The sequence below is a fragment of the Semicossyphus pulcher genome, unplaced genomic scaffold (genome assembly GCF_022749685.1).
Source record: "Semicossyphus pulcher isolate SPU_LCO1_2020_fin unplaced genomic scaffold, fSemPul1.0.p SCAF_12, whole genome shotgun sequence".
Classification (NCBI taxonomy): domain Eukaryota; kingdom Metazoa; phylum Chordata; class Actinopteri; order Labriformes; family Labridae; genus Semicossyphus; species Semicossyphus pulcher.
The window spans coordinates 5,888,595-5,913,528 of record NW_027211626.1 but is presented as its reverse complement, the minus strand read 5'-3'; the positions used below and the strand labels follow the sequence as shown (position 1 = coordinate 5,913,528).

Genomic DNA, 24,934 nt, shown 5'->3' with positions numbered 1-24,934 from the left:
TTAATAAAACACCTGTGTGAGTTGAACATTAATCTATGAGATCAGACTACCAGACTCAATATATTAATGAAGATGTTTGTTCAGTCGTTTCATGCTTCCTGACTTGACATCATGCATGATTTACTTATCTCTTCCTTTAAAGATTTCCTGTCCACACAGCCTGGCACATATCTGGCTATTGTCAGAGCCATAGAGGCGGAAACATGAGTAACACAGGCGTCAGAGATTTTTGTCTAGAAATCCCCGTGTATAGTCGAGTGTCTATTGTTTTGGGGGAAGTTTTGTTGCTGGCATAAGATGTGCAAAGAATGCGGTTTTATTAAAAGGCAGCTGCTCTGTTATCCCATCCAGATTTAGGAATGAAGAAGTTGTTTGCGCTCATTCATCTGTTTAAAATTCACATTTCTTTAAATGTCAGGAAAACATGCTTTTAAGTGGTTGTGATTAAGGATGCAGCTGGTTGCACGTTGTGACTGGCAGGTGATTCAAGAGGATGTATACGTCACTGATGATGCAGTGCATGGCCTTTTTATGGATTCAGGGATTTCACCGAATCCTTTCCTGCGTAGATTTAATAATCACATCCATCGCTTTTGTTATTTTGTTTGTGTGTTAAGATTTTCTGGTCTTTGTGCTATAAAACAAGCTGTAAGGGTTGGGCGTCTTAAGTATTTTTTTGTAGTGCCTTTATTAACAAGGTCAATAAGTGTTGCAAAAGCGAGAGGAACAAATCAATAAAAACAACAACTGAGTAAAAGCATGAAAAAATAAAAGAAAGACGGGCATCATTAATAAGACTGAAATAAAAGTAAACTGTTGATTTAACTTGTTCTGGCCAAAAGCTTTGCAGCTTCATTTTCTCTTTAAATCTGCAGTGTAGTTTTTATCTGAGTTTTTATCATTGTTTTGGTTTTGTTATTGTCTTATTTAACTTTTTCTCATTTTTATTCAATGAGTTCACTTTATTCCCCACATTTTGTTGCTTTTATTAGTCTTGTATAATTGAATAGTTTGTTGTTAACTTGTGTTTTTCTTTTCTGTCCGTTTCAGATACATAAATTGATTGATTGATGTGCAGCTCTTACAGCTGCATGTTTGTACGACAGCTGCAACATAAATAAAGTTGAGTTGTAGCGGCTGTAAAAGGAAGACATTGCACTAAAATTTTCCAGACAATGAAAATTTGGGAATTTACTAATGCTTCATGATCATTTGTCTTTGTGATTAATTATCAGTGAGCCGAGTCATTGTGATGATTTAAAATGAAACTACCTGCACAGGAAGTCCCATCATGGAGCGTTAATGATGAAAACCTCAGGACAGTTCCCTTACTATGAAGATGCATCTATACAAAAAGGTATAACAGAACAACTTTAATGTAAGTGTTTGACTGGAGCATTGGACCAAGCAAATACAGAAAAGAATCATAACACGTATTGTACGTTTAAAACACGCTCTCACAGCTTGTTGATGGGACATTTATATGGAACATGAAGGATCGAGGAATCAAAAACCAGTTTGAGTGAGTTTAACTCGAGTGTGCTAAACATTAAAATAAACTAAGGGTAGATTTTAGTGTCTGAATTCACGTCATGGGAAACATGTTCAACTTAACTTCGTGGAAAAGTTGAATTTAGTCATCTTAAAACCTGTAATTCTTCCTGTGAATAGGGCGTGCTCTTGTGTACCGACAGTTGACCGCTTCACACATGACCAATTATGGATGCATGTATTTATTCTAACATGTATTACTGTGGTTTCAGGGGGGAGGAGGGGGCGTAACATGTGACTGTATCAGAGGAAGTGATGAATTCTTTGGTCAAGACTTCCTCCATCAGTAACAGAGATCCAGTGATGTTTTCATATCTGCTCCTAAACCCCTCCCACTGGAGTCTGTGTGAGTTTAAATGAGAGGATCAGCACTGCAGGCACCAGAGTCCTCCTGACACAACACAGGTACAAAGCAGAGGATACAGAGAGTCAGCTCAGCGGGAAGAAGAGCTTCATCAGGAGATCAGAAAGGTAAATACATCTCTCATAAAGCTTCTTACACTTAAGTCAAATATAAGTCTTTTTTATTTAAAGTGCTAAATATCACAAGTTGCATTAAGGAGTTTTCAATCTGTACAGCATCCGAATCGTCTGTCCTTAGTCCCTCATTTCAGGTGAGGTAAAATATACTAATACTTTGTCAGGGGGAAAACTGAATACATTTCAGCAGGAGCAACAAAAGATCCCTCTTCCAGGACGGACAGACCTGCTATAGATGTGCACAGACAAGTTACTGTACAGACAATAAGGATGACAAAATAATAGATCGATTTCAAGCTAATCGTTTGCAAAAATTGGAGAAAGGAGATGCACACATAGAGGGACTAATATTTGATTGGAGAAAAATGTAATTAAATTAGATTCAATGGGGGTTAAAGTAAATAAACGAAGCATAAGTCTGTGTTGATGCAGGGCATGGTCTTCTCATAGAACAACTGGGATCTCTTTATCTTGAACAGATAGATTCAATTCTTTTATATTTTGTTTGCATGTTTAGGTTTTGGGGTCTAACTGACATTTAACGAGCTTCAGTGTTGAGCTTCCGGCTGTTTAAGAATGATGATTATTTATTACACTGTGGTCATAGGGTGGTCTTTCTGGACAGATAGGCATGCATGAGATGTGTGCAGAATAGAACAAAGACGTACAAACTTAAAAAGTGCAATATGGATGACATTATATAAATTTAAATCATGTCATCCAGACAGGAAGGACAAAAGGGACTTATATTTCAATGTAGCAAACTATATAGAGGCGCAGACATTTTTTGTTAGAAATTTTGCGTTAAAAGTAAAGTGTAAACCATTTCCTTTTGTCATTATCAAGTTGATTCTGTGTCCTAGTTTTATCTCCACATTTTATGTTTGAACTGTACGCTCTGCAAGATTAATGTGGAATAACGGCCTTCACACGCCGTGCAGCAATCCACTATGCTTAAGTGATACAGATGATGTTTACAGTACAGAGTGCACAAAGTTGGCATGGTCTATCTGGAGCTCTCACTTTAAAGACCTCCAAAGCTCTGTTTTTTCCTCTGCAGTAAATGTACAAGTGTAATCAGCAGACATGTAACTGTGTGTGAAACATTTAAACCCAGACAAAGACTCCACGTGTCCGTTCAGTACTCACATTGTTTCTCTCCTGTCATGTGCTTAAAGATGAAGTCCATATAAGGGCATTGGGGATTTCGATTCAGGCGTCCAGCTGATGTTTTGTCCCATTTCTGTATTTTTTTTAGATCATCTTCGGACAAAAATATCCCAAATAAGCAGAAGCAAAACAAGAAGTGAAGATGAACCTGTTCGTCATCCTCACCATACTTGCAGTATTCAGTCTTGATGTGGTAAGCAAAAATTAAAGGAAGTAACTTGATGTCTAATAGTCCTGGGACTCTGAAAGGTTCAAAAAGGTGTCTAAACCGTGTTTCTCTGTGCTCTCTTTTCTCAGGCTTTTTCACGAAGATCGTCCAAAAGGAGATGGTCACCTGAACCCCGGGGCAATAACAACCGTAAGCTAACTTTCAAGGCAGCACATATTCTTAATTCTTCTGTATGACAGACATTAAATGTTCCCGTCTCTTTCTGGAATGTGATCTTCAGAGTGTCGGTCTGGGGATGGGAGCAGCTACAGGGGATCTGTGTCACAGTCGGCGAAGGGCCGCAAATGTCTCAACTGGAACTGGTTTACATCTCCTAGAGGAGCATCAAAGGGGCTCGGCGACCATAATTACTGCAGGTATACTTTCAGTCACCATCACATATTTTAGTGCACAGCATTCAAATCCAACAGATTTACCCACAGGGACATTATATTGTATCTTATTTTGTCTAATCTTACAGTATTGCATTATGTCATGATGTATCGTATTGTATCGTAACTTATCGTTTCGCATCATATCTTATTCTATCTTACAGCAACGCGTTGGCCTGTATGGCATCTTATCATGTCATATGGTATCTTATCGTATAACACAGTATATCGTATGTTATCAGATCGTATCCCATTGTATTGTTTCTTATCTTGTCTTATCATGTCGTATTGTATCGCATCATATTGTATCCATCGTGTCCTTTTGATCATATCATATCATATTATATTGTATCGTTTCTTATGTCGTATCATATCGTTTCTTTTCCCATCTTATGTTAGAGTATCGTATTTTATTGTATTGTTACGCTTTGTATCATCGTATCACATCCAATCATTTCTTAACGTTTCTTATCGTGTCTTATCTTATCTTATCTTATCTTATCTTATCTTATTGTCTCGTATCTTATCTTATCATATTGTATCGTATCTTGTCTCATCTTGTCGTGTCGTGTCGTGTTGTATCGTATCATATCGTGTCGTGTCGTATCTTGTATCGTCTCGTCGTGTCGTGTTGAAACTGGAACATTTTAAACAGGGACAGGTATCATTTGTTTCATATGATTTCACTTGAATTTTAGGAATCCTGACCAGAGCTTGATGCCGTGGTGCCGTGTCCGAAGAGAAGGGAGGATTGTGAGAGACTTCTGCGATATTCCCAGATGTAAGTTAACAATTGGGAATTTATTAAGCAGAGAAATACTGTACGTTTTGTTTGGATCTTTTAAATGATCTCTTGTTTCTGCAACCAAACAGGTTCCACAACAACAGTGAAACCTCCACCTGCAGTGGATACAGGTAGATTGTTGTTTGAATACACGTTTATATGTTATAATGTGGATTTCCTCATCAGCAGCACTCACCGACTCTTCCTGTGTTTCCCTGCAGAGCTGACATGTGGTGAGAGGTCTGAGCGGAGGGAGAATAAAATTGTAGGTGGTTCTTTCACACCTATAGAGTCACACCCATGGGTGGCTGCTCTCTTTCACCAGCGTAGCGGTTTCCTGTGTGGTGGCTCTCTCATCGCGCCTTGCTGGGTCGTCACGGCTGCACATTGCTTCTCTGATGGGTGAGAACGCAACACACACTATCATTTCCTCTATCAAGGCAACATGACTCATAGGGGTATGTAATATGTTTACACTCATGTGGGACTGTGTTAACCATTTGTGTTTGGTTATTGTTCAGCACTGAGACCAACATCAATCGTCTGTCTGTGTACCTGGGGAAATCTGCCATCAATGAAACACATGCTGACAGGGAACAGAGCTTCACCGTGGAAAAACTGATCATCCACCAAAAATACAATGAGTCTGAGGGCTTCAACCATGACATAGGTAAGCACAATCACAGGAACTTTCCCAGAGACTAGGACGTACTCGGTGTGTTTCCAGGTTCTAAATAAGGTCCCAGGGACTCTATTTTATCCCCGAAATCTGTCCCAGCTAGGGGGTAGTACAGTCTGAAAGTACAGGGACTTCGGGCCTGGAATTTGCACAGTCCAACGTTTCTGATTGGTCGAGTACTTGAGTACAAGTTGACTCACAGCTGTGTTTGTCTTTGCATTTCAGCACTGCTGAAGATCAAAAGCAGAAGAGGAGGATGTGCGGTGAGGTCAGCGTCTGCTCGGACCGTCTGTCTTCCTCCTTTTCACACCCAACTTCCTGCAGGACTTCAGTGCAGCATCGCCGGTTTTGGGTTGGAGAAATCCTGTATGTACTGCAGAACCTCTAACCTATACATTCATGAATAATCTGTCAGCTGTTTCAGTGATTCTTACATCTCTAAAATGTGTGTTTCTGCAGCGGCGTGGCATTACTCCCAGTACCTGAAACAAGCTAAGGTGAAACTGATCTCTCGGGCTGAATGTAGAAGTGAATCGTCCTATGGAGAGCTCATCACGAACAACATGTTCTGTGCTGGGAGCCCTGACTGGAGCACTGACGCCTGCAAGGTGAGCAATGAGAAGGAAATACACATAAACAGTTTGAATCATAGACGGCTCACAGACAATTTACAGAGAGAAGAACAAGAATGAAAGAAATTTGTAATCTAACATACAAGTATAAAACATGTTTAAAGCTGTGACTGACTCTAACATCCTCTCCCTACAGGGTGACTCCGGCGGTCCGCTGGTGTGTGAGGTGTCCGGTCGGATGTTCCTGTTCGGGGTGGTGAGCTGGGGTGAGGGCTGTGCCAAGAAGAACAAACCAGGTGTTTATACGCAGGTCTCCAACTACAACACATGGATCGCGGCAAATACAGGCCTAGACAAATTCACAAAAGGACTCGTGTATCCACAAAAATGAGGCTGTGGCAGGAAGTTACTTGTTGGGCATTTAAATTCTTGAAGGAAAATTTGGCAGCAGTTTTGTCTCTCTTTGTATGCAGGCAGTTTGCTGGTTCACTGATATGTGTTGCTGTAAATGTACAGAGGATGTTTAGATTTGCACAGTGAAAATGTACCGTAACACCTCAGAGCGAATGTTTGTTGTAAATAGTTGTGTAAATTATACTTTTCATAACTTGTGCACGAAGCTTTCATACTTAAACTGTGGATTTATTTTAAAACAAGCTATAAGTTTATTTTCTTATTTAATTTAATAACTATTTCCTCTTATGGAAGGCTGGCCCTGCTGTTGAGCACTTTTTAATAATAAATAAAGAATTTGTATTACATTTTTGTCATGGTCATTAATCTTTGTGTTTCTGTCTCTCCTCTGCATGTGCAAAGTCTTGCTAGCTTTTACATGTATAAATACCGAAGGACGGGGCGCTGGTTTAGCTCAGTCGGTCGAGCAGGCGCCCCATATACAGAGGCTACGGTCCTTGACGCACGTATGGTCTCTCCTCCCCACATTTCCTGTCTCTCTTCAGCTATTTTATCTAATAAAGGCAAAAAGCCTAAAAAATAATGTTTAAAAATAAAATCAACAACAAAGGAGACAACCAGGTGAAATATGACATATGATATTAACGGCAGACATGACCACTGGAGGGCGCTGTTGTTTTAAAAATACATACAGGCAGTTTAATGACATCGAACATAATGAAGATCATATTAGGACATTAGAGCAGAATCGGTATCTTCCAATCCGGATGTAGTTGGACTTTTAATCCTCACATATGGAATTTATCAAAGACTGAATTAAATTAGATATCTCCTTGTGTGGAGACCCAATTTTACAGAGCAGGACCTTTCGATCTTAAAAACTGTAATTGGAATCAAACTAGAAATCCTTCCATTCATCTATTACCTATAACGCTTATCCTGCTCAGGGTCGCAGGGGGGGCTGGAGCCTATCTCAGCTGTCACTGGGCGAGAGGCGGGCTACCAAACTAGAAATGCGAAATCTAAAAGTAATGAAGTGATTTCAAACTTTTAAAAAATAATTTTCAAGCAGATTATTATAAGTCACAATCTTTATTTAGTTCTGCTGTCACAAATAAAGCATTTTGTAGTGCTACATTAGTAGCTAGGCCCATATAACCAGTAGGAAAAACATCCTATTTTAGGTGTGCAAAAACCAGTCACAGACTCACCCGGACAAGTAATTATTTTGCTTCTATGCAGCAAAAAAATGTATTATGTGACTCAGCAAGAAGCTTCTGTTTCATCCATATGCAGCAAAGTACTACACATGGTTTTGCTGCAGTGTAGACGAGGCCGAGCGTATAGACGGACGACTTATGATTCCCAGGAAAGTCTCAGCGTGAGGGAGCGAGTGTTTACGTGTTCAGTTGTCCACTGACTCGCACCTCTCTGTATGAAACCCTCAACACCCACACCCCAACCCACCCACAAAAGACAGCATGTCAGAGGAACACTCAGTCCATCAATAGAAAAATAAACCAAGACAGAGACTGTATAAATAATGACGTAGTCACCGTGACGTCCCCTATTGGTTTGACCGCCATGTTGATGTATTAGAAAAAAAATTACTTGCTTACCCAAGTCTCCGGTGAGAAAGTGGCAGACGAACGAAATAAACCAGGTGACTTATAATAACCAATCCTCTTGTCATTACTTCTCTACGGGTAAAAGCCATAGATTGTATAAAAGATGTCCGACATAACAGCTCCCTAAAAGTGAAGCCGAACCCTCTCTATCACCCCCTGCTGACGGGCTGCAGTATAGGTCATAAAGCCCGCCTCCTCCATGTTAACAGATGGGACATGAGTCAAACTATAAAATCAAAACACACGTCAAATAAAATTTTCTCAAACATGGTTTTTGTCATTATATTTAGTTTTTATCATGCTGATTTAAAGTGTTGACAAATACGGCTCCTGCAGTTGATCTGTTGCAGATTAGCAGAGTAGAGGAGGAACAACGAGAGGAGACGTAACTAAAACAATCACTACAGTCATTGAAGTTTCTGTGAACATGTGCTTCAGACCAACACAAGAAGCTGTTCTGCTGTTAAAGACGCCGAAGGGCGGTTTCTTTGATGGGGGGGTTTTGGTAGGTTTGTGTTTTGGTTAGCGGAAGTGGACAGAAATAACTAAAAGTTTGAGAAAGAAAAAGCAAGCTAAGAAAAAAGGTACAGTGAGGGCAGATGCCAATAGCTGCTAATTATTGCTAAAATAACACCAGATTTTCTCTCACCAAAAAAACTTCTTGGCCGACTTGTTGATAAAATAAACCAAAGAACAAGATATATTATTCTTCGGATATTTGCATGAAAAAATCCCCAAAAGTTACCAACAACACAAACTAGCAGACAGCTAACGGCACCAACCTTTCACTCAAAGCGCCCACGGCCCTTATTATGCATAAATTTAAGCCTTTACTTAAACAGGTGAGTTATAGTAAAATTCACACATGTACAGTTGTCATGAATAGACGAATGAGCTATAAAGAACAAAACTGTTCAATTCGGCTGTACAGTTTGGCATTCTAACATGGGGCCTAATGAGGGTCGACTCGCTTCTGTAGCCAGCCTCATGTGGCCACTCGAGGAACTGCAGTTTTTGGCCTCTCTGCATTAGCTTCATTACTCCGTCCTGAAGGTTGCCGCTTGATTAATAATGCCTCTAAACCTCTAAGCAACCTCCTGCAATGTTTTCTATCACAGTCTGTTTGGACAAGTCCACATATACAGATAGTTTGCAGCAGTGCTTCTGAGGCCAAACACTGTTCATCCTACCCCCCCTCGATTACTCACACAGACCAGTTTACTTTACTGCCCCTCCACTCTGCCTCGATCCATATATGGATTTGAGATGCTGCGAGTTTGAGTCTTACTCCTCTTTAAGGACAACTTCTGAGGAAGAGGAGAGGAGAAACGAGGAGAGGGCAGTAAATGTTCTTACTAAGATGACCAGAGAGTCCAGTCTTGCCTGTTTGCAGCCTCTTGCCTACACCCACATTAAGGACACACAAACACACAGGAGGGTCTCTTGGCTGCACACTCTTTGGTCAACACCCGTTCTCCGGGGTATAAATACCTCTATTTTAGCTGCGGGGTCTCCGGTTTCCCCAAAACAGATTCAGATCTAACAAGCAGGAACAGAATCTGATTTGTTAGGATACATCAGATAAGATAATTCCCCCTGAATTACAACAGGAAAGAGATAACGCACAGATGACTTCAAGTACAACCTGTCAGGTGGGTGTTAAACCAGCTAATAGAAGGAAGTAGTTGTAGAAACCGCGTGGTGTGGGTGCAGTGCAGGATCTGTTAGTCTTCCTCCTGCTGGAGGGACTCCTCCAGCCAGCACAAGCAGCAGCAAGCTGAATCCTCGGTCTTTATTTAGACCTGGACATTTAGGTCTGGAGACATGAACTCCTGACCCACCTTTTAATGAACACAGATCATATGTCAGATGCAGGTTGGAAGCCTCGGAAAAAAGCAACACACCAACACTTTTGTTCAACATTTCAGGCCCTGGTGCAACACCTTACTGCACCAAAACAAAACAGTATATGAGCTTGTACTACACCGCCAATATTTTGATATCTTATAGGGCATTATTTTTATATATATTTGCTTTGTGTTTCTTTTATCGACCTCTTCGAGTGCCTTCATGTTCAGAGTATTTCTGTCAAACCTGCTGGGATTAATAAAGTCCTCTATCCAACCATTATCTCCAGGCTTTATGACCAGAGTGAGTAAGTGAATGTATAATACATTTTAAACTTACAAGTAGTTTATCTTCTCATTCTCATCCCTGGTGTAGGATGCAGACTTTAGGCTTCATTTACTCAATGTCCTGCTTCTATAGGCACAAAGCTGTAGGCCGAGTGCTGAACATTATCATGGCCGTGCTGATATTCAGTACAACAGCATGACCTTGAGCGTGATATTGCTTTCATACAACAGTTTCACAAGTGGCATATAGTGTTAAAAATAAATATGCAACAACAGACTATAATTTGTGGTAATTTAATCATTCAGTTGACTACAACGACACAACTAGTTCCCCAACTTGACTGGAACTGGAGTGTTGCAGCAACCCATTATGCGTACATATTAACGCATGAACTACTTTGTATTATATATATCTGTGTTTCCATTTATCATGCCCATTGACCTTACTTATGGTGGCATGTGTGATTAATTAATCTAGATAAAGACTGTCTGCTGTAAAGTTAATTAACAGTGTTCAGAACATCTTGTTCAGGTGGAGCGATACAAAAAGTGAAAAGTCTCAGTGGTGTTATACTCTATATCAGCACTCTTGGAATGCCTCTTGTCCAATCAGATTACTCGGTCGGAGCTAACTGTTGTATAAAAGGACAACAGCAGTCCACCTGTTTTTTTACATTTCAGGTACCTGTGCAGCACCTCGTCCTCTCTCCAGTGTCCTCTGTGGTTTCACAGATGTGAAGATGACCTTCATCATCAGGCTGCATCCAAAACATAATTATGTTCGCTACCTTTCCTTGTTGTAGATAAGACCCCTCTCCCTCCTCTGATTGCACCTATCTCTGAATCACAATCTCTTCCCATTAAGTTGCCCCAACACTTGCCTTTTTGGGGCTACTGGCATGTATGACGTCATTTGGGAAGAGCTCTCACTTGCAGAATGTGTGTGTGCATGATGTGTGCGGTGCGTGCGTGTGCGTGGGGGGCGTCAGTGTGCACCAACACCAACCCGCTTGGCAGCTGTATTCCTCGGCTGTGATTGGGCGGAGGGCGGTGATTCCGTCTGTCACGATTTGGGTCGCTCCCACCGGAGGACACCGACCGTCTGAGTCCAGCTTTTACCGAGGAGCTCACCGGGAGGAGAGGCGCGTAAGGGATCCGTCCCTGGGGCTGGACTGACAACTCGGGATTTGTCCTCCTGCCGGTGTCGGAGAAGAGAGAAGGAGGAAGGAGAGAGGAGAGGAGAGAGGGGGATCTTCAGTGCTGGATCTGGAGCGACCAGCCGCCTTTTCTTCAATCAGGGCTGCGGTAAAAGTCGTTCACGATGCCGGTGTTTCACACCAAGACCATCGAGAGTATCCTGGAGCCGGTGGCCCAGCAGATCTCCCACCTGGTCATCATGCACGAGGAGGGGGAGGTGGACGGTAAAGCCATCCCGGATCTGACGGTCCCGGTGGCCGCGGTGCAGGCGGCTGTCAGCAACCTTGTGCGGGTGAGTCCCAGGGCGTCACTTCACTCAAATCTCAAAGTGCACGTGACATTTATCATCCAAACTTCAAAAAACCCGCTTAAACCTTCTGCAATCACTGTTTTAATATAATTAATTGCCCAGTACAGCAGGTCATCACACTGCACATGGAGCGGCTAATTATTTCTCAATGTGGTTTCCAGGTAGATTTATGCCAATCCCATCATGATCCTTGCTCGCCATTAAAACGATATAAAACTGTCACACACCCAGCTGAGGCTCGTGCGTGTTTCACGAGCTCCTGCAGCAGTTTTTTTCCCCCTCACAGCAACACAGCAAACATGTCAAACTTTGCTAAGATTGATGATGTGATTGCCTCTGAGCTTTATGAAGTTTGTGGGGCGGAAGAAAGTAGTGCAGATTTAATTAACAGGATGCAGATCAGTTGGTGGGAAATGTCACTTGAGGGGTACTGTAGGTCTCTGTGCATTGGACTTGGAATATTGCAGAATGTGCAGTTTATGCTACAATGGACTCTGGTCATTTATCAGACTCCTACCTGCTTCCTACTTCTTGTCACTTCCCTCCTCTTTCCCCTTTTCCAACTTCTTTACCCCCTCACTCACCCTGTCCCACCTCCTCTGCCTCCTCTCTTCTCCGTCATATTGTCTCTTCATGCTCACTTTATATAGAAAGACCCTTATGTCTCCTCTGTGTGCACTGACCGGAAAAATCAATACGAGTCACATCATTAATGGCAATTCAGGTCGTTGTAATTGATGCAGAAGTGACCAGGCTACACTCAGTCAGGAGAAATCAGCAGCAGATAAAACACTCTTTCATTTGCTCTTCAATAATGGAGTGAGAGAGGGAGAAAAGAAGCGCTTGGCTTGTTAATTTGAGCCGAAATGGATCTGAAAGTGTGGGAGTTCACACTTTGTGAAGCTACGCCATGAAAACTGTTGATACAGGTTGTGTGGCGGACCGAGGAGCTGTCTGTGCTCTGATTTAAACAGGTTTAGTCTGCATCTCTGTTTTATTATACTCTGTCTTTATGCAATTTTCTGTTCTTTTTAGCCTTTGTGCACATCACTTTGATGCTTTTCCAGCTTTGCTTTACTTCAAAAACAAGATTCATGTGTTCTCTAGCAGGACGGACCATTTGAAATATAAACATAGTTGTTATTTTGATGTCATTATGGGATGTACTAAACTGCTGTCTTAATCCAGAAAATGTTATGTAAGGGCTAAATGCATTTTCTAATATTACTAAGCATGTTTTAGGGTACGTCAGTTGGATTTGGAAGTAAGACAAGTACATTAGGATTGTGCAAATCCATATATGGAGGGTCGTTCATATTTTGCACAGTCAAAAAACATCAAATCAAGTAATTTAACTTTTATAACATGAAAGATAGTCCACACTCTGACAGAGGAAAGGGGGAAGTTTTTAGTGTGAATTGTCCCTTTAAAATAACTTCTCAAAAAGTTGTCTCATAAACTTTCCCATCTAAAACTGCTTCTTTCTTGTACAAGGACACTCAAGATCATTTTGATAACTATCTCATTAACTGATAACGAAAAAGGGCCACTCAGAAAAATCCCCCTTTTCTCCGATACAATCCAGCTGCACCGCGTCCCTGAGATCCCATCACTGCCCGGCGCTCCTCTCCGTCTTTCTGTCTCTGCTCCTCCTCGCTGATCCGCTCAGACAGAGAGCAGAAGGAGGCTAACAGCGGCCTGGGGCGTGTCGCTCGGGTCACAGATGATGGAGATGCGAGGAGAGATACGGGCCCGAGGACACTGCGACAATGGATGGTGTTGGACGGAGGAAGTGTTTCTAGGATTGTAGGGAAGACAGAGGAGGGAAAGGAGGATGCACTAAAGAGTTTAAAAAGGCGCTTTATCTCTCCTCCGCCTGTGCTCGTTGCATTTACTGTTATATGAGGCTAATTGTTCTTCCAGATAACACAGCTCATAGTCAACACACACTCAGAGGTGGGAAGTAACAAAGTACAAGTACTTCTTACTGAACATAAGTAGCGTTTTAAGGTATCAGATGTGGTTGATGTGAGAAAGATTTAAAGCTACTGTGAGGAACTTTCGTTTTGTGTCGACCCCTGTGATCTTTTCTCTTTGCTGATCCTGTCCTGTGCAGGTGTAAGTGTCTCAGATAGAAAAATGTTATCCTGCTTTCTTTGCATTTTTTGGGTGTTTTTATTTATAGGACAGCTGAAGAGAGACAGGAAATATGGGGAGTCAAACCTGTGGCCGCTGCGTCGAGGACTGTAGCCTCTGTACATGGGGGGCCTGCTCTACCCACTGAGCTAAACCAGTGCCCCATCCTGCTGTCTTTAATCTCTATTAACAGATTCTACGTAGAAATGTAGAATCTGTAGAATCTGTAGGCAGGTACGTGGATATTTATTACGGGAAGTGTAAGTGTTAGGGTAGTTCTGTTTTCGGTTTGTAGTACGCTCGTAGTCTGAGTAGTATTGACCAATCATGTATCAGCAGATTTCAGTGTATGCAGGAAAAACCGTGTGGAGAGCAAAAGCAGGCGAAGCGTAATCCACTGTAATGACATCCCGGCCCACATCAGCGGTCATCTGATGATGATTTAGCGTCTTATTAATCTCTATAGACAAACATCTGCATGCTAACAGCTAACAATCCGTTCTAGATCAAAAATTCAACTTGAGATAAATTCCCTTGACGTTGTGTCACGAAAGCCGTTCAGCGTTCAGATTTCCCGACTTCCTCGAATGCATCAGAAATGATCGCTCCGACCTCCTTTCAAGGAACGAGCATTTTAAAAGTAGTTTTCTTCTCCTCTTGAGGACAGACCTGACAAAGCTTCATTTTGACTTGTTCCTAATCTGCATCATGATGTTGTTATTTCAGCAAAATTAAGACCCGTTAATTAAAGTCAATCACAAGAAAATCTGTTTCTAAGTAAGCCAGAGTGCAGCCTCTGTGTAACTTAGTATTTACCGTGAAACTGAGACTCTCCAGAAACAGATGAACGGGCGCTCCACCGAGGGACTTAAGGCCAAGAAATGACGCCCTTTATCTTGATGACCTATCTGGAGGGGTGAACTTTGCTTCACTTTTGATCTGAACACACGGTCGCTTATCAAGTTGCTGGCTGGACTGTAAACATGCAGCGCAGGGAAAAGGAAGTCTTGGTCTGGAAGTCCTTATCGCTTAACGTTGGCTAAACCGGAATGCTTGCAAAATTCAGCGTCACTCCCAGAGGTTACATCTTCGTCAGACGATGGCCGATGGATTCTGAGATTGTGCTTTCTTTTAACCGTGAAACGTATCACTCACCGTAAAGCTGTGGAAAATGTTAAAGGAAAAGGAAGTTGGGCAGCGTGCTGTTAATCGCCTCATCTGACACCAACCTGGTAGCGGCTTTACAGGCCTTACAATTTCCTATATAGAAAAAGTGTGCCTCCTCGCTGATGGTCTTTGATGGTGCTTTTGTAGGTCATAGAGAGGCATCAGTATTAAACCAGTACTTCTACCTTCTACAGTCTATTTTTAGCACATGTGTACTTCTACATGAGTTAAGATTGTGTTCTTTTGCCACCGCTGCATATGAAGGTGAAGAAGAAATGATGAGTAGTTGAAGAGCGCGAGTTAAGAAGTGGTTTCTAAGGAGGTGTTGAGAGCGAGCACAAAGGGTGCTTGAGAACAGAGCTTGTAAAATCAGCAGCGGTTTGTTGCCGGGTAGATAAACGTAATTGGATGTAAAGTACACCTAAAGCTCGAGTGCACACACTTCTGAGGACACATGCTTTAATTTAGAAAGCTGATTCATTTCTACACTTGAGCTGAGATGTAACATACAGCCACAAGAGTCTAACTGCACGCTGATACAATTACACAGTTAACCCCGTCCAGGGTGGGCTGTGTGGGGGGCACTTTAAAATCTAGGTCACCGAGACACTTAGACACTCGCACAAGATGGTGTCAGTCTCAGTCTGTCAGAGGTTGTGCGTGGGTTGGCGCTGATTCGACTAAAGATCTGAACGATGCTGCTGCTGTAGTTGTTTAAAAGTGTGTGTTGCTGGAGTTGTGCTGATGAAGGAGCTGTTTGTGAGGAATCTGCTCCTCAAGGAGTCAACATAGATCCTGAGTATGTCTGAGGGGGAGGGGGAGGGAGGAATAAATAGATTTACCGTTGAGTGAAGTAACTACACCCTGACGGAACGAGACGAGAGGGAGAGGGAGTCGAAAACATTGTGATGCAGGATGAGGAAAGGAGCGATGGAGGAAACACTTTGGGTCTCGAGGGAGGGAAAGTGTCTCTGTCGTCTTTAGACCAGACTCTGCCAAGTCCCAGTCCACTCTCACACCTCCGTCTCTCTGTACACACACACAAAAACACACACACACACACACACACACACACCAACTGTTCTCAGCCTGCTCCTCATGTAAATATGCTCCATCTCTTCTTATTCAGCGGCAGACTGAGGATGAGTCTCCGGCTGTGTGTCCACTCGGCCCCTCTGCTTCTCAGTCTGTCATCAATCTACTCCTGGCTTATATTAGAATTATAATTTATTATATTTTAGATTTTTTTTTATTGTGTTTTCAAGGCTGAAATGGTTAGCCAGAAAAAAGACCAGTTGATTGGCAATACTCTATGCAACTGATGTCTTTATAATCTCTACAAGCAGGTTCTGCATATGAATAAATAACCAATTGTTAAAGGGGGGTATTGTGCTAATTTCAAGCTCCATATTTCACTCTGTGATACCTGTGGAGTAGCTCAGCGTGATCTACAGTTAAAAAAATCATTTTCTCACACCGGTGCTCTGTGCAGGCCCTCATACATCCTCTGCCTGAAACGTCCCCTAAAGAAACCCCGCCCCTACAAGCCCGCTTTCTTCTGATTGGCCAGCTCTCTGAAGCCTGCTGAGGCTGCACTTTGTGATGTCACAAAGTGCAGCATGTAGAAAAAACTGTGTGAAACCTGGCGTTCACAGCAGCCTGCAGACTGAGCTGAGAAGCTTGGGGATTACTCCAGCATACTTTTAACTACAGATTTGAAGCTTTACCCATGTTAAGTCTGGACATCCAACATTGTAACATTATATATATGTCTTAAATTGTGAAACAGCATAATACCCCCTCTTTAAGAGTTCTTTCTGGTTTACGTTTGTAGTCTGAGTAATATTGCCCAGTGGTGTATCATGGAGCCCATCGTGGGTCATCTGACATCCATTTAGCTTCTGGTTAATCTCTATAAACAGACAGACATCTGCAGGTAAGTGCAGCTCACCGTCTGGTCGTAGACCTCTTCTGTCCAGTCCAACTCAGTTCTTGCATCCCAAGTTGCGAGAAGTCACATCAACTTTGTTTTTCGCATAAAAAGCCCTCAGGAGGTGGTGGAGACCAAAACAGAGCTAAAAGAGAGAAAATGTTGACCTACGTTTGAACCCTACCATTAATCAAATGAATGCCAATGTTGCTCTGTGTCTTCTGTATGATTTAATGTGCAATTTTATGCTTACAGAAAAAAAAAAAAACTTTATAAAGCCGTAATGTTTTTGATATTTAGTTCATTCTGGCCCAAGTGTTAAAAGTAAGTGCAGCTTTATGATACCACACATTATCTTTGAGTACTGTTTCACATAACTGAAGATTCTTTACATGGTTTCTCTGGAGCCTGTCCTGCACGTTATTAATGATTCATCGATTAATATTAAAAAATCATCAAAGGGATTCTTTATATGGGGCCATTTTTCATTGGATGGATAGCAGACAGCAGGAAGGTGACAGGAAACAAAGGTTAGATGGAGGAGGGGCAGCATGCTACAGCTAACCTTGAGCTACAAATATGTCCATGTTGGGGTCAATGTCCTTGAACCATAGACCTTGAATTACCTGAATTTCTCTCTTATATAAAATCCAAAAGGAGTATAAAAGCTGTACCCTGTTTAGAGCTGTCTAATTGTGCTGCGTCAGCTTTGATTGACAGCTGTCAGTTTCCTGCTGAAGCAGTCACTCCTCTCAGGCTGTAAAACCACACACACATCACTCCGTCACTGTGTCCAAAAACCACTTAATGTATCATCAAATATTTATAGAATAATCGATGCAGAGTGTTGCTGCTTACAGGAAACTCTCTCACAGCTCTTTGATCCGTCACCTGATGTGACTCTGAGAGCTCGTCGGCAGGGTTGCATCAGGTGCGTTTTACCTGCAGAGCTGCTTTCCTCACATTTTACAGCCGGACATCTTCCTGCGTTTTTAAACAAGGAAACTAACCTGGACACATCAAAGCCCTCAGATAGTTTTATTATATCTCTTAAGACACTTTTACAGTGTTTGTCAAAAGTCCTGAAAAAGTTGAAGCTTAAATCTGTATTCAAAAAGATACGAAATGTGTCTTTAGCAGTTGAATGGTTGAATGCATCTTATATTTGTGTTAGAGCATTTTTTAAATACTATTTTTGCATGTTGTCACTGTATTTGCTGCAAATGGATTAAAGGGTTTGTTTATGCATTAAAGGAGCCATACCTTTTGAATGGATATTCTCATATTTTCATGAGTTTCACATTTTTGCGTGTTTATTGTTCACAGTGAAAAAGTGAAAACTGCATAATTCCGTGTTTTTCCAGAATGACGTGTTTAATAAGGTCGCCTCTGAAATGGGCCGTTCAGAACAGCTGCAGGTTTCTACATAGAACCTTGCTGTCGCTGAAATCGACCAATCATCATTCACCTCAGGCTGCCTTCTTACACAAGCTTGTAGTCAAGTCTTTGTCCAGATTTCAGCTTACCATTCCGATACCTCCTGGCGAGTCTGGCTCGTACATTAAAGGCAGAATAACTGATCCTAGAGAGGCCATGTTTTCTACAGCTTTGGAGTGACAGTGCAGTGTGGCAGCTGGTGTGCGATCCCACGTGGGGGAGCGGCTACGCGTTTACTCCAAATACTGTCAGCCAATCGTGGCTAAGGTCTGACCTTTGAAAAGCAAAACGGCTTTGTTTCAGGAAGAAGGAGAGGCTCCGAAAAATAAATTAAAATGTGTATACAATTATTAAAACGAAACAAACTTTACCAACGTGATTGAAAAACAAGTTAGAGTAGTAGAAGATTGGTTGTATAGCTAAAATATGTCCCCTTTAAGACTGAAGATGGTTTGGTCCCTTCAAAATAAGAGTTTTTTCTTGCTTGCATTAGTTGCACAAAGATAAAACGAGATGTCCTGTTTCCATGGTTCATAAAATACAACCATTGATAAAGACATTGATGTATTATTTGCACAAAATAGACAAACGTAACATTGACTGGGATTGGTTTTCCTGCTAAATGTTACCTGTGACCTCTAAGAAAAAGAAAAGTCTTCAGGAGCGTCCATCATTTTTAAACAGTCATAAAAATCTTAAACCTCATGTGAAGACCGGTGTGTTTAGATCTCAGTGTTTTTGTTTGAAGGCGCCGTGTGACGGCGGCCTCCTCCGTCTCTGGAGCCAGAAAGTCTATTAACCGACATCCATTGACGCAGCCGCAAGAGACTGATGACATCAACTCGCTGTAATTGCATCTCAAAGTGTGTGCGTGTTTATTGTATGATGTGATTTGTGTGTGAGGGATGTTGTTCTTACACCAGCTGCATCACTACATGAACTCCTGCAAAAGACGAGAGCGCCGTCACCCTGCTGTGTATGTGTGTGTTTGGAGAGGAGCGTGTGTGTTTGTGCAGATGTGTTATGCAACGGGACTTTCTGTCTGCTTGTGTGTGATTTGATTTCTTTGACGAAACAGAAGCGATAAATTAGCCTCTATTATTTAGCAAAATAAGATATTTGTAGTGCTGGAGGTTTTAAATGAATCACCTGTATGGAAAGAAAACCAAAACGACAGAGGATAAAAAATAAAGTGGCTCTAATAGGAAAATCAATTCTCGCATTCATGACTGTCGAGTTCAGTTTGTTCAGTATAAAGAAAACATACAATCAGCAGGTCCAGCATTTTATTTTGTGCAAGCAAACACTTCCTGCTTCGTTGTCATTGTGCTGAAGATGACGACATGAAATCAGCTCTACACACCTGTTTCCAAACCTTCATCAAAGCACCTCAACTCTCAAAACACAGACTCAAGGTGCAGATAAAACAAGGACAAGACAAAGCACTGATCATTTATTCATAAGAGCACAATAATTAATTCATGATCATGGTTTAAAATGTCAAATATATAAACGTTCATCTCTTATAAGGAGGCAGCTGTATCAGAGCTGGGATAGGTATCGCGTAGCTTCATCTGCATGTTTGACACAAACAAGTTAATTTTTTCTCTGCAAATTAATTTTTACATAAAAATTTCTTCAAACAGCTTGAAAAGTTTTGACAGTCAGAAACATTTCACTCGCACTGCACCATCAAAGGTCGCAAGGCATCAAGCTTCTTGTACACTCTGTAAGCGTGCTTTCTCTTTGTTGGTTAGCAGGTGTGCAGTATTCAGAGTTCTGAACAGAGACCCTCATTTACTGCAACAGCCTTTTTACTTTATGAATTTAAAATCTATTGATCGTTGAGTCCAGACCATAGACTGTATAAAAAGACATATATATGCAGTCATTGGTCCAGATGGTACAGAACTTTTGTACCAGCTGTTGACCACAACCAAAAAACACAATCACATCGCTCCTGTTTCCGCCTCCTTACACTGGCATCTGTATGTTTTAGTGGTCTTTCTCACAGCTATTTCTCTGACCTCTAATTACAAACAGGTATACGTACATTGAAATCCTCAGGCAGACGTCTTTTGTCCGCTGAAAGAAAAGAGGACAGACTTTCCTGATTTTAACTGTAATTCATCGGTTTTAAAGTATTTTTCATTTCCTTGACTGCTTTAAGAGGCTTTTTAAAACTCATCTTTCTAGACAAGCCTTCTTGTAGATCTCCATCCCTGTCTTGTGTTTTGGTTTGTCTTGGTTTGGTCTGACTCTTATTATTATGCTTTAATAATGTTATAATATATGGGTTGCTGGTTTAGCTCAGTTGGTAGAGCGGGCGCCCCACATACAGAGGCCTCAGTCTTCGACACACTGATCGCAGGCTCGACTCTGCTGGTCTGCTGATCCTTTTGTGCATGTCTTCCCCCACTCTCTGCTCCCCACATTTCCTGTCTCACCTCAGCTGTCCTATCAAATAAAGGCAATAGCCCAAAAAAGTAAACAAAAAAATAATGTTGTAATTTATTTATTTGTTTGCCTATTCCTGTGTTTGAGAAGCACTTTGAAAACGTGTGTTAATAAAGTACTCGGCCTATATAATTATAGCTTCACTTCCTATTTTTTTGCTCACACTGTCTTTTTTTATATTAAAACCTGATGATTTTAAGCTTTGTCTGTTTTGTTTTGCTGCCTTTGTGAAGCACTTTGAACCTCTTGATCTCAAGTCTCCATAAATAAATAAATAATAATTAAATAAAGGTTCTGGGTGCCTGGTCGGCAGCGCTGGGTCAAATTAGAGCAGCGTGTCTCCCCTGACCTGCCCTCATGCTGAATACCAGACGACCAAGTCAATCGAAGCTCGGGCTGCTTCCCCCGAAAGATATGACATGCACGCACGGTTGAAATAGGTGTGAATTGATGCACACCCGTTCACCCTTCAGTCTATTAATAGAGCTCTCTCTTGAATGCTATTTCCTGTCTCGCTGCAGCTAATGATAATGTGAAGTAAATGATGGATCTGTGTGTGTTTGCAGGTGGGGAAGGAGACGGTGCAAACCACCGAGGATCAGGTGATGAAGAGAGACATGCCTCCTGCGTTTATTAAGTAAGTCTGTCACAGAAGAGCAGCTCTTGTTTACTTCCACAGCTCCCTCTGTCACACCCAGAGGAGGAAAAAAAAAATGTAAATGATGCACTTTATCTGGGCAGACAGAGAACTTGTTAAAAAGAGGATTCCAGGCGGTTTAATGTTTGGAAATGTGGCGGCGTTCCCAGCTGCAACAAAGAGCCGCTTCTGATGTCCAGCTCCAGCATCCGGACCGCTGAGAGGCTGCTTGTTGTTTTCCAGCTTGCATCCAAAGAGCTGACATGAACTCTGAGAGCTGCTTCTGTGAAATCACGGGACTCAGACATCAGCTTTGAATCCATGCTTGTGTGTTTTCACACTTTCTCTGTGCACTTTTCCCTCCTTAATTCCCCTTTTATGTCATTTTTTTAAATCCCAATTAGATTTAAAATGTTAAGTACAAGGGTCCAGACCACAAGCACATCCACACAGAGCTCCAGCAGCACATACACGGGCCATTACACCATAAATCTCACTCACGGGGCTTAGGAGGGGGCGTGTGGGAATGTGAACCAGCCTAAATATAGATGAACCAGCAGCCATCGATACCATGACCAATGGGGGTCAGAAAGAGGAGTTACTTGGGTTTATTGAAGTGCTCTTAAAAATCCATCACCTTCTTCAGGTTAAATCATTGAGCCTTCAAAATAAAAGCCTCACCGTTGGAGCATTCTAGTATCGTGCAGGAGAAAGTGGCAGATTTTGAGCTTTGTCATTATTATGTTTATGTAGGAGATGACTTTTTTAAATGCAGGATTTAAGAGAAAAATCTGTGGAATTAAAAAGCCTTTATTTCACACAGCCGTACGTATGTAAAGAGACAAACTTCTATCTTCATCAGGGCCTCGTTAGAGATAAAAACGTTAAAGGGAGTAGCTTCTCAGAATGAGCTGCAGATCTTTCTGGACGTGAGATCCGATCTATTTGTTTACAAGGTGATAAATTCCTGTTCCTGCTGAATGCATGTGCTGAGTTTGATCTTGACTCTTTGTCTTAAGCCGTCTGTGTGTTTCAGGGTGGAGAACTCGAGCTCCAAACTCGTCCAGGCGGCGCAGATGCTAAAAGCAGATCCATACTCTGTCCCCGCACGAGATTACCTGATCGATGGATCCAGAGGGATCCTGTCGGGGACGTCCGACCTGCTCCTTACCTTTGATGAAGCCGAGGTTTGTGTGTGTGCGTGCGAGTGTCCTGAGAATCCCTCTTACTTTAGAGGTGTGGCATCTTTCAGGGAAATAAAGCTTTATTTAGCTGAGCAGAGGAAGGAGGATCTCTGTAATGGAGTCTCAGATGCAGCCAGATCTAATCACTGAGATCAAATGACCTCCCTCTGTCGTAACGCAGGGTGTGTGTTTGTGTGTGAGGCCTGCTCCGTGTGTATATGTGTGTGTATGTGTGAGGATATGGTATGTACTATTCTGCATGGTGTGTGTGTTTGTTGATCGTTTGAAGCCAGCTCAATAAGTGGAGTCACATTGGGCACGTGATTAAGCGCTCACCACGTCTCATCAGTAGCTTCATTTTTTAAAAGAGCAGCCCTCACAGTCACAAGACACACATCACAAGACTGTACACACACATAAAACACACACACACACACTAAACAAGATAAAAGCCTAACTTTAACTCTGTCTAAAAAAAAACTCACACATTAAATTTTGTTGTCATAATAAATAAAAACAAGCGTGTATACATCATCTTATTCTTGCAATTAGACTTAGACTTAGACTTAGACTCAACTTTATTGATCCCTTTGGGATGACTCCCTCTGGGAAATTCAGTCTCCAGCAGCTTATACAGTACAATACAATAGGAAAGAATCAGCACACAGAGGGTAAAAAATAAAGATCAAAATATATATATCTATCTATATAGATATATATATAAAAAGTACAAAATTAGATAACAAAATATATAAAATATACACTCTTAGAAAATATACAAGTAAACAGTGGGTAATTGACCTGGTATTTAGTTCGATTAAACTAAATTAGGTTATTGCACTGTGGTTGAGAGATTATTGCACATTGACAGATTTTTATTGCACATATGACCCTTTGAGAAATAAATAAATATTACTATTGAATAAAAGAAGATAACTACTATTAACTTTGTGAGGTGAATTAGTGGCTACCGCTTGTGAGAGAGTCTGTCCCTGTTACCTCCTCCCCCTAAGTGAGGAGTTGTACAGCCTGATGGCATGAGGGACAAAGGAGTTCTTCAGTCGGTTAGTCCTGCACTTTGGAAGGAGCAGTCTCTCACTGAACAGGCTCCTCTGGTTGCTGATGACGGTGTGCAGAGGGTGGCTGGCATTGTCCATAATGTCCAACAGTTTGTTCGGTGTCCTTGTCTCTGCCACTGTCACCAGAGGGTCCAGCTTCATGCCGATCACAGAGCCGGCTCGCCTGATCAGTTTATCCAGTCTGGATGTGTCCTTCTTGGATGTGCTGCCTCCCCAGCACACTACAGTGTACAAAATTGTGTGTGTGTCTGTGTTGTGTCCCAGGTACGGAAGATAATCCGCGTGTGTAAAGGTATCCTCGAGTATCTGGCGGTCGCTGAGGTGGTGGAGACCATGGAGGACCTCATCACCTACACCAAGAACCTGGGACCAGGTCAGCAGCAGCGTCCTCTTTCAAAACCTCCATCTTTAAAGCTGCTTTATCAGTGCAGTCGACTCCATCCAAGACGAATTTTCATGTCGTTATTTTTATCAATAAAAGAAGAAAGCTTTGAAAACTTTCATCGATTAAATAGTTAATAAAAGGAAAAGTGTGGAAATGGGGAGGAAAGAGAGAGCAGCAAATGTCCTCAGCCAGGCTCATACTAGAGATGGTGAAAGGGACCCTTTATTAAACACAAAAAAGACGTTTGACATCTTCAATTTAAAGTAAAGAGGCACCATTTTAGCTCAGCGGTTACATAGCGTGTCCCATATACAGAGGCTACAGTCCTCGATGTGGCGGCCCCGGGTTCGACTCCCACCCTCTGGCCTTTGCCGCGTGCCATCCCCACTCTCTCCTCCCCTGTTTCCAACACTACCCACTGTCCTCTCTCTCTAGATACCCAGCTAGCGGGGAACATTCCCATAACATTGTCTAACATTACCTACAGGTTCTAATTACATTTGAAAGAAAACGTTTTAATCTAATATTAAAAGAATGTTTTAAATGTTTATCATTTCAAATAATGTTCTTGTAACGTTAAAACTTACTAAGGCCAGGTCTACACATACACAGGTATTATTGTCACCTTGGTTTCCAAAAAAAAATCCCGTCCACACAAGCACGGTTATAAAAAATCCCCATCCAAACGTAAAAACACAACAGAAACGCTGTCATGAGAATGCCACACCAACAGGCAGCGATATAACCCGGTCATGCAAAAAAGAAGAAGAAGAATCGCAGCCAATCAAGCGTTTAAAAAAATCTATCCCGACGCCTCTGTTCCTCAATATAGTAGACGAGTAACGAGTATGTGTAAACATGTAAAAAGTCCCGTTAAGCATCACTGTTTATGTCACGTCTGTAATTTTGCAAGGAATGTCGCCTCATTTGTGACGCTTCACAAAGGAGATAACGGTGCACAGCCTGACGCCACGAGCCAAAAATGCCGAAATGTATTTGAAA

General features: G+C 41.8%; 2 protein-coding genes across 3 annotated transcripts in view; both read left to right on the top strand.

Moving 5' to 3' along the window:
- The first annotated feature begins 1,943 nt into the window (after positions 1-1,943).
- On the top strand, positions 1,944-6,595 carry plaua (plasminogen activator, urokinase a). The gene is made up of 11 exons (XM_069658992.1): positions 1,944-2,022; positions 3,290-3,394; positions 3,499-3,559; positions 3,651-3,786; positions 4,500-4,582; positions 4,675-4,716; positions 4,807-4,987; positions 5,107-5,255; positions 5,490-5,630; positions 5,724-5,872; positions 6,033-6,595. The coding sequence occupies exons 2-11, from the start codon at positions 3,344-3,346 to the stop codon at positions 6,225-6,227; spliced, it is 1,188 nt and encodes a 395-aa protein (XP_069515093.1). The 5' UTR covers positions 1,944-2,022; positions 3,290-3,343; the 3' UTR covers positions 6,228-6,595.
- Positions 6,596-11,148: 4,553 nt separating this feature from the next.
- LOC138588697 (vinculin-like) overlaps positions 11,149-24,934 on the top strand; it is a 33,759-nt gene continuing 19,973 nt past the window's right edge. For both annotated transcript variants that reach the window (XM_069658934.1, XM_069658932.1), the window contains exons 1-4: positions 11,149-11,502; positions 21,214-21,284; positions 22,321-22,471; positions 23,812-23,920. In XM_069658934.1, the coding sequence (XP_069515035.1) occupies positions 11,335-11,502; positions 21,214-21,284; positions 22,321-22,471; positions 23,812-23,920 (499 nt within the window). In that variant the 5' untranslated portion in view covers positions 11,149-11,334. The remainder of the gene's footprint in view (positions 11,503-21,213; positions 21,285-22,320; positions 22,472-23,811; positions 23,921-24,934) is intronic.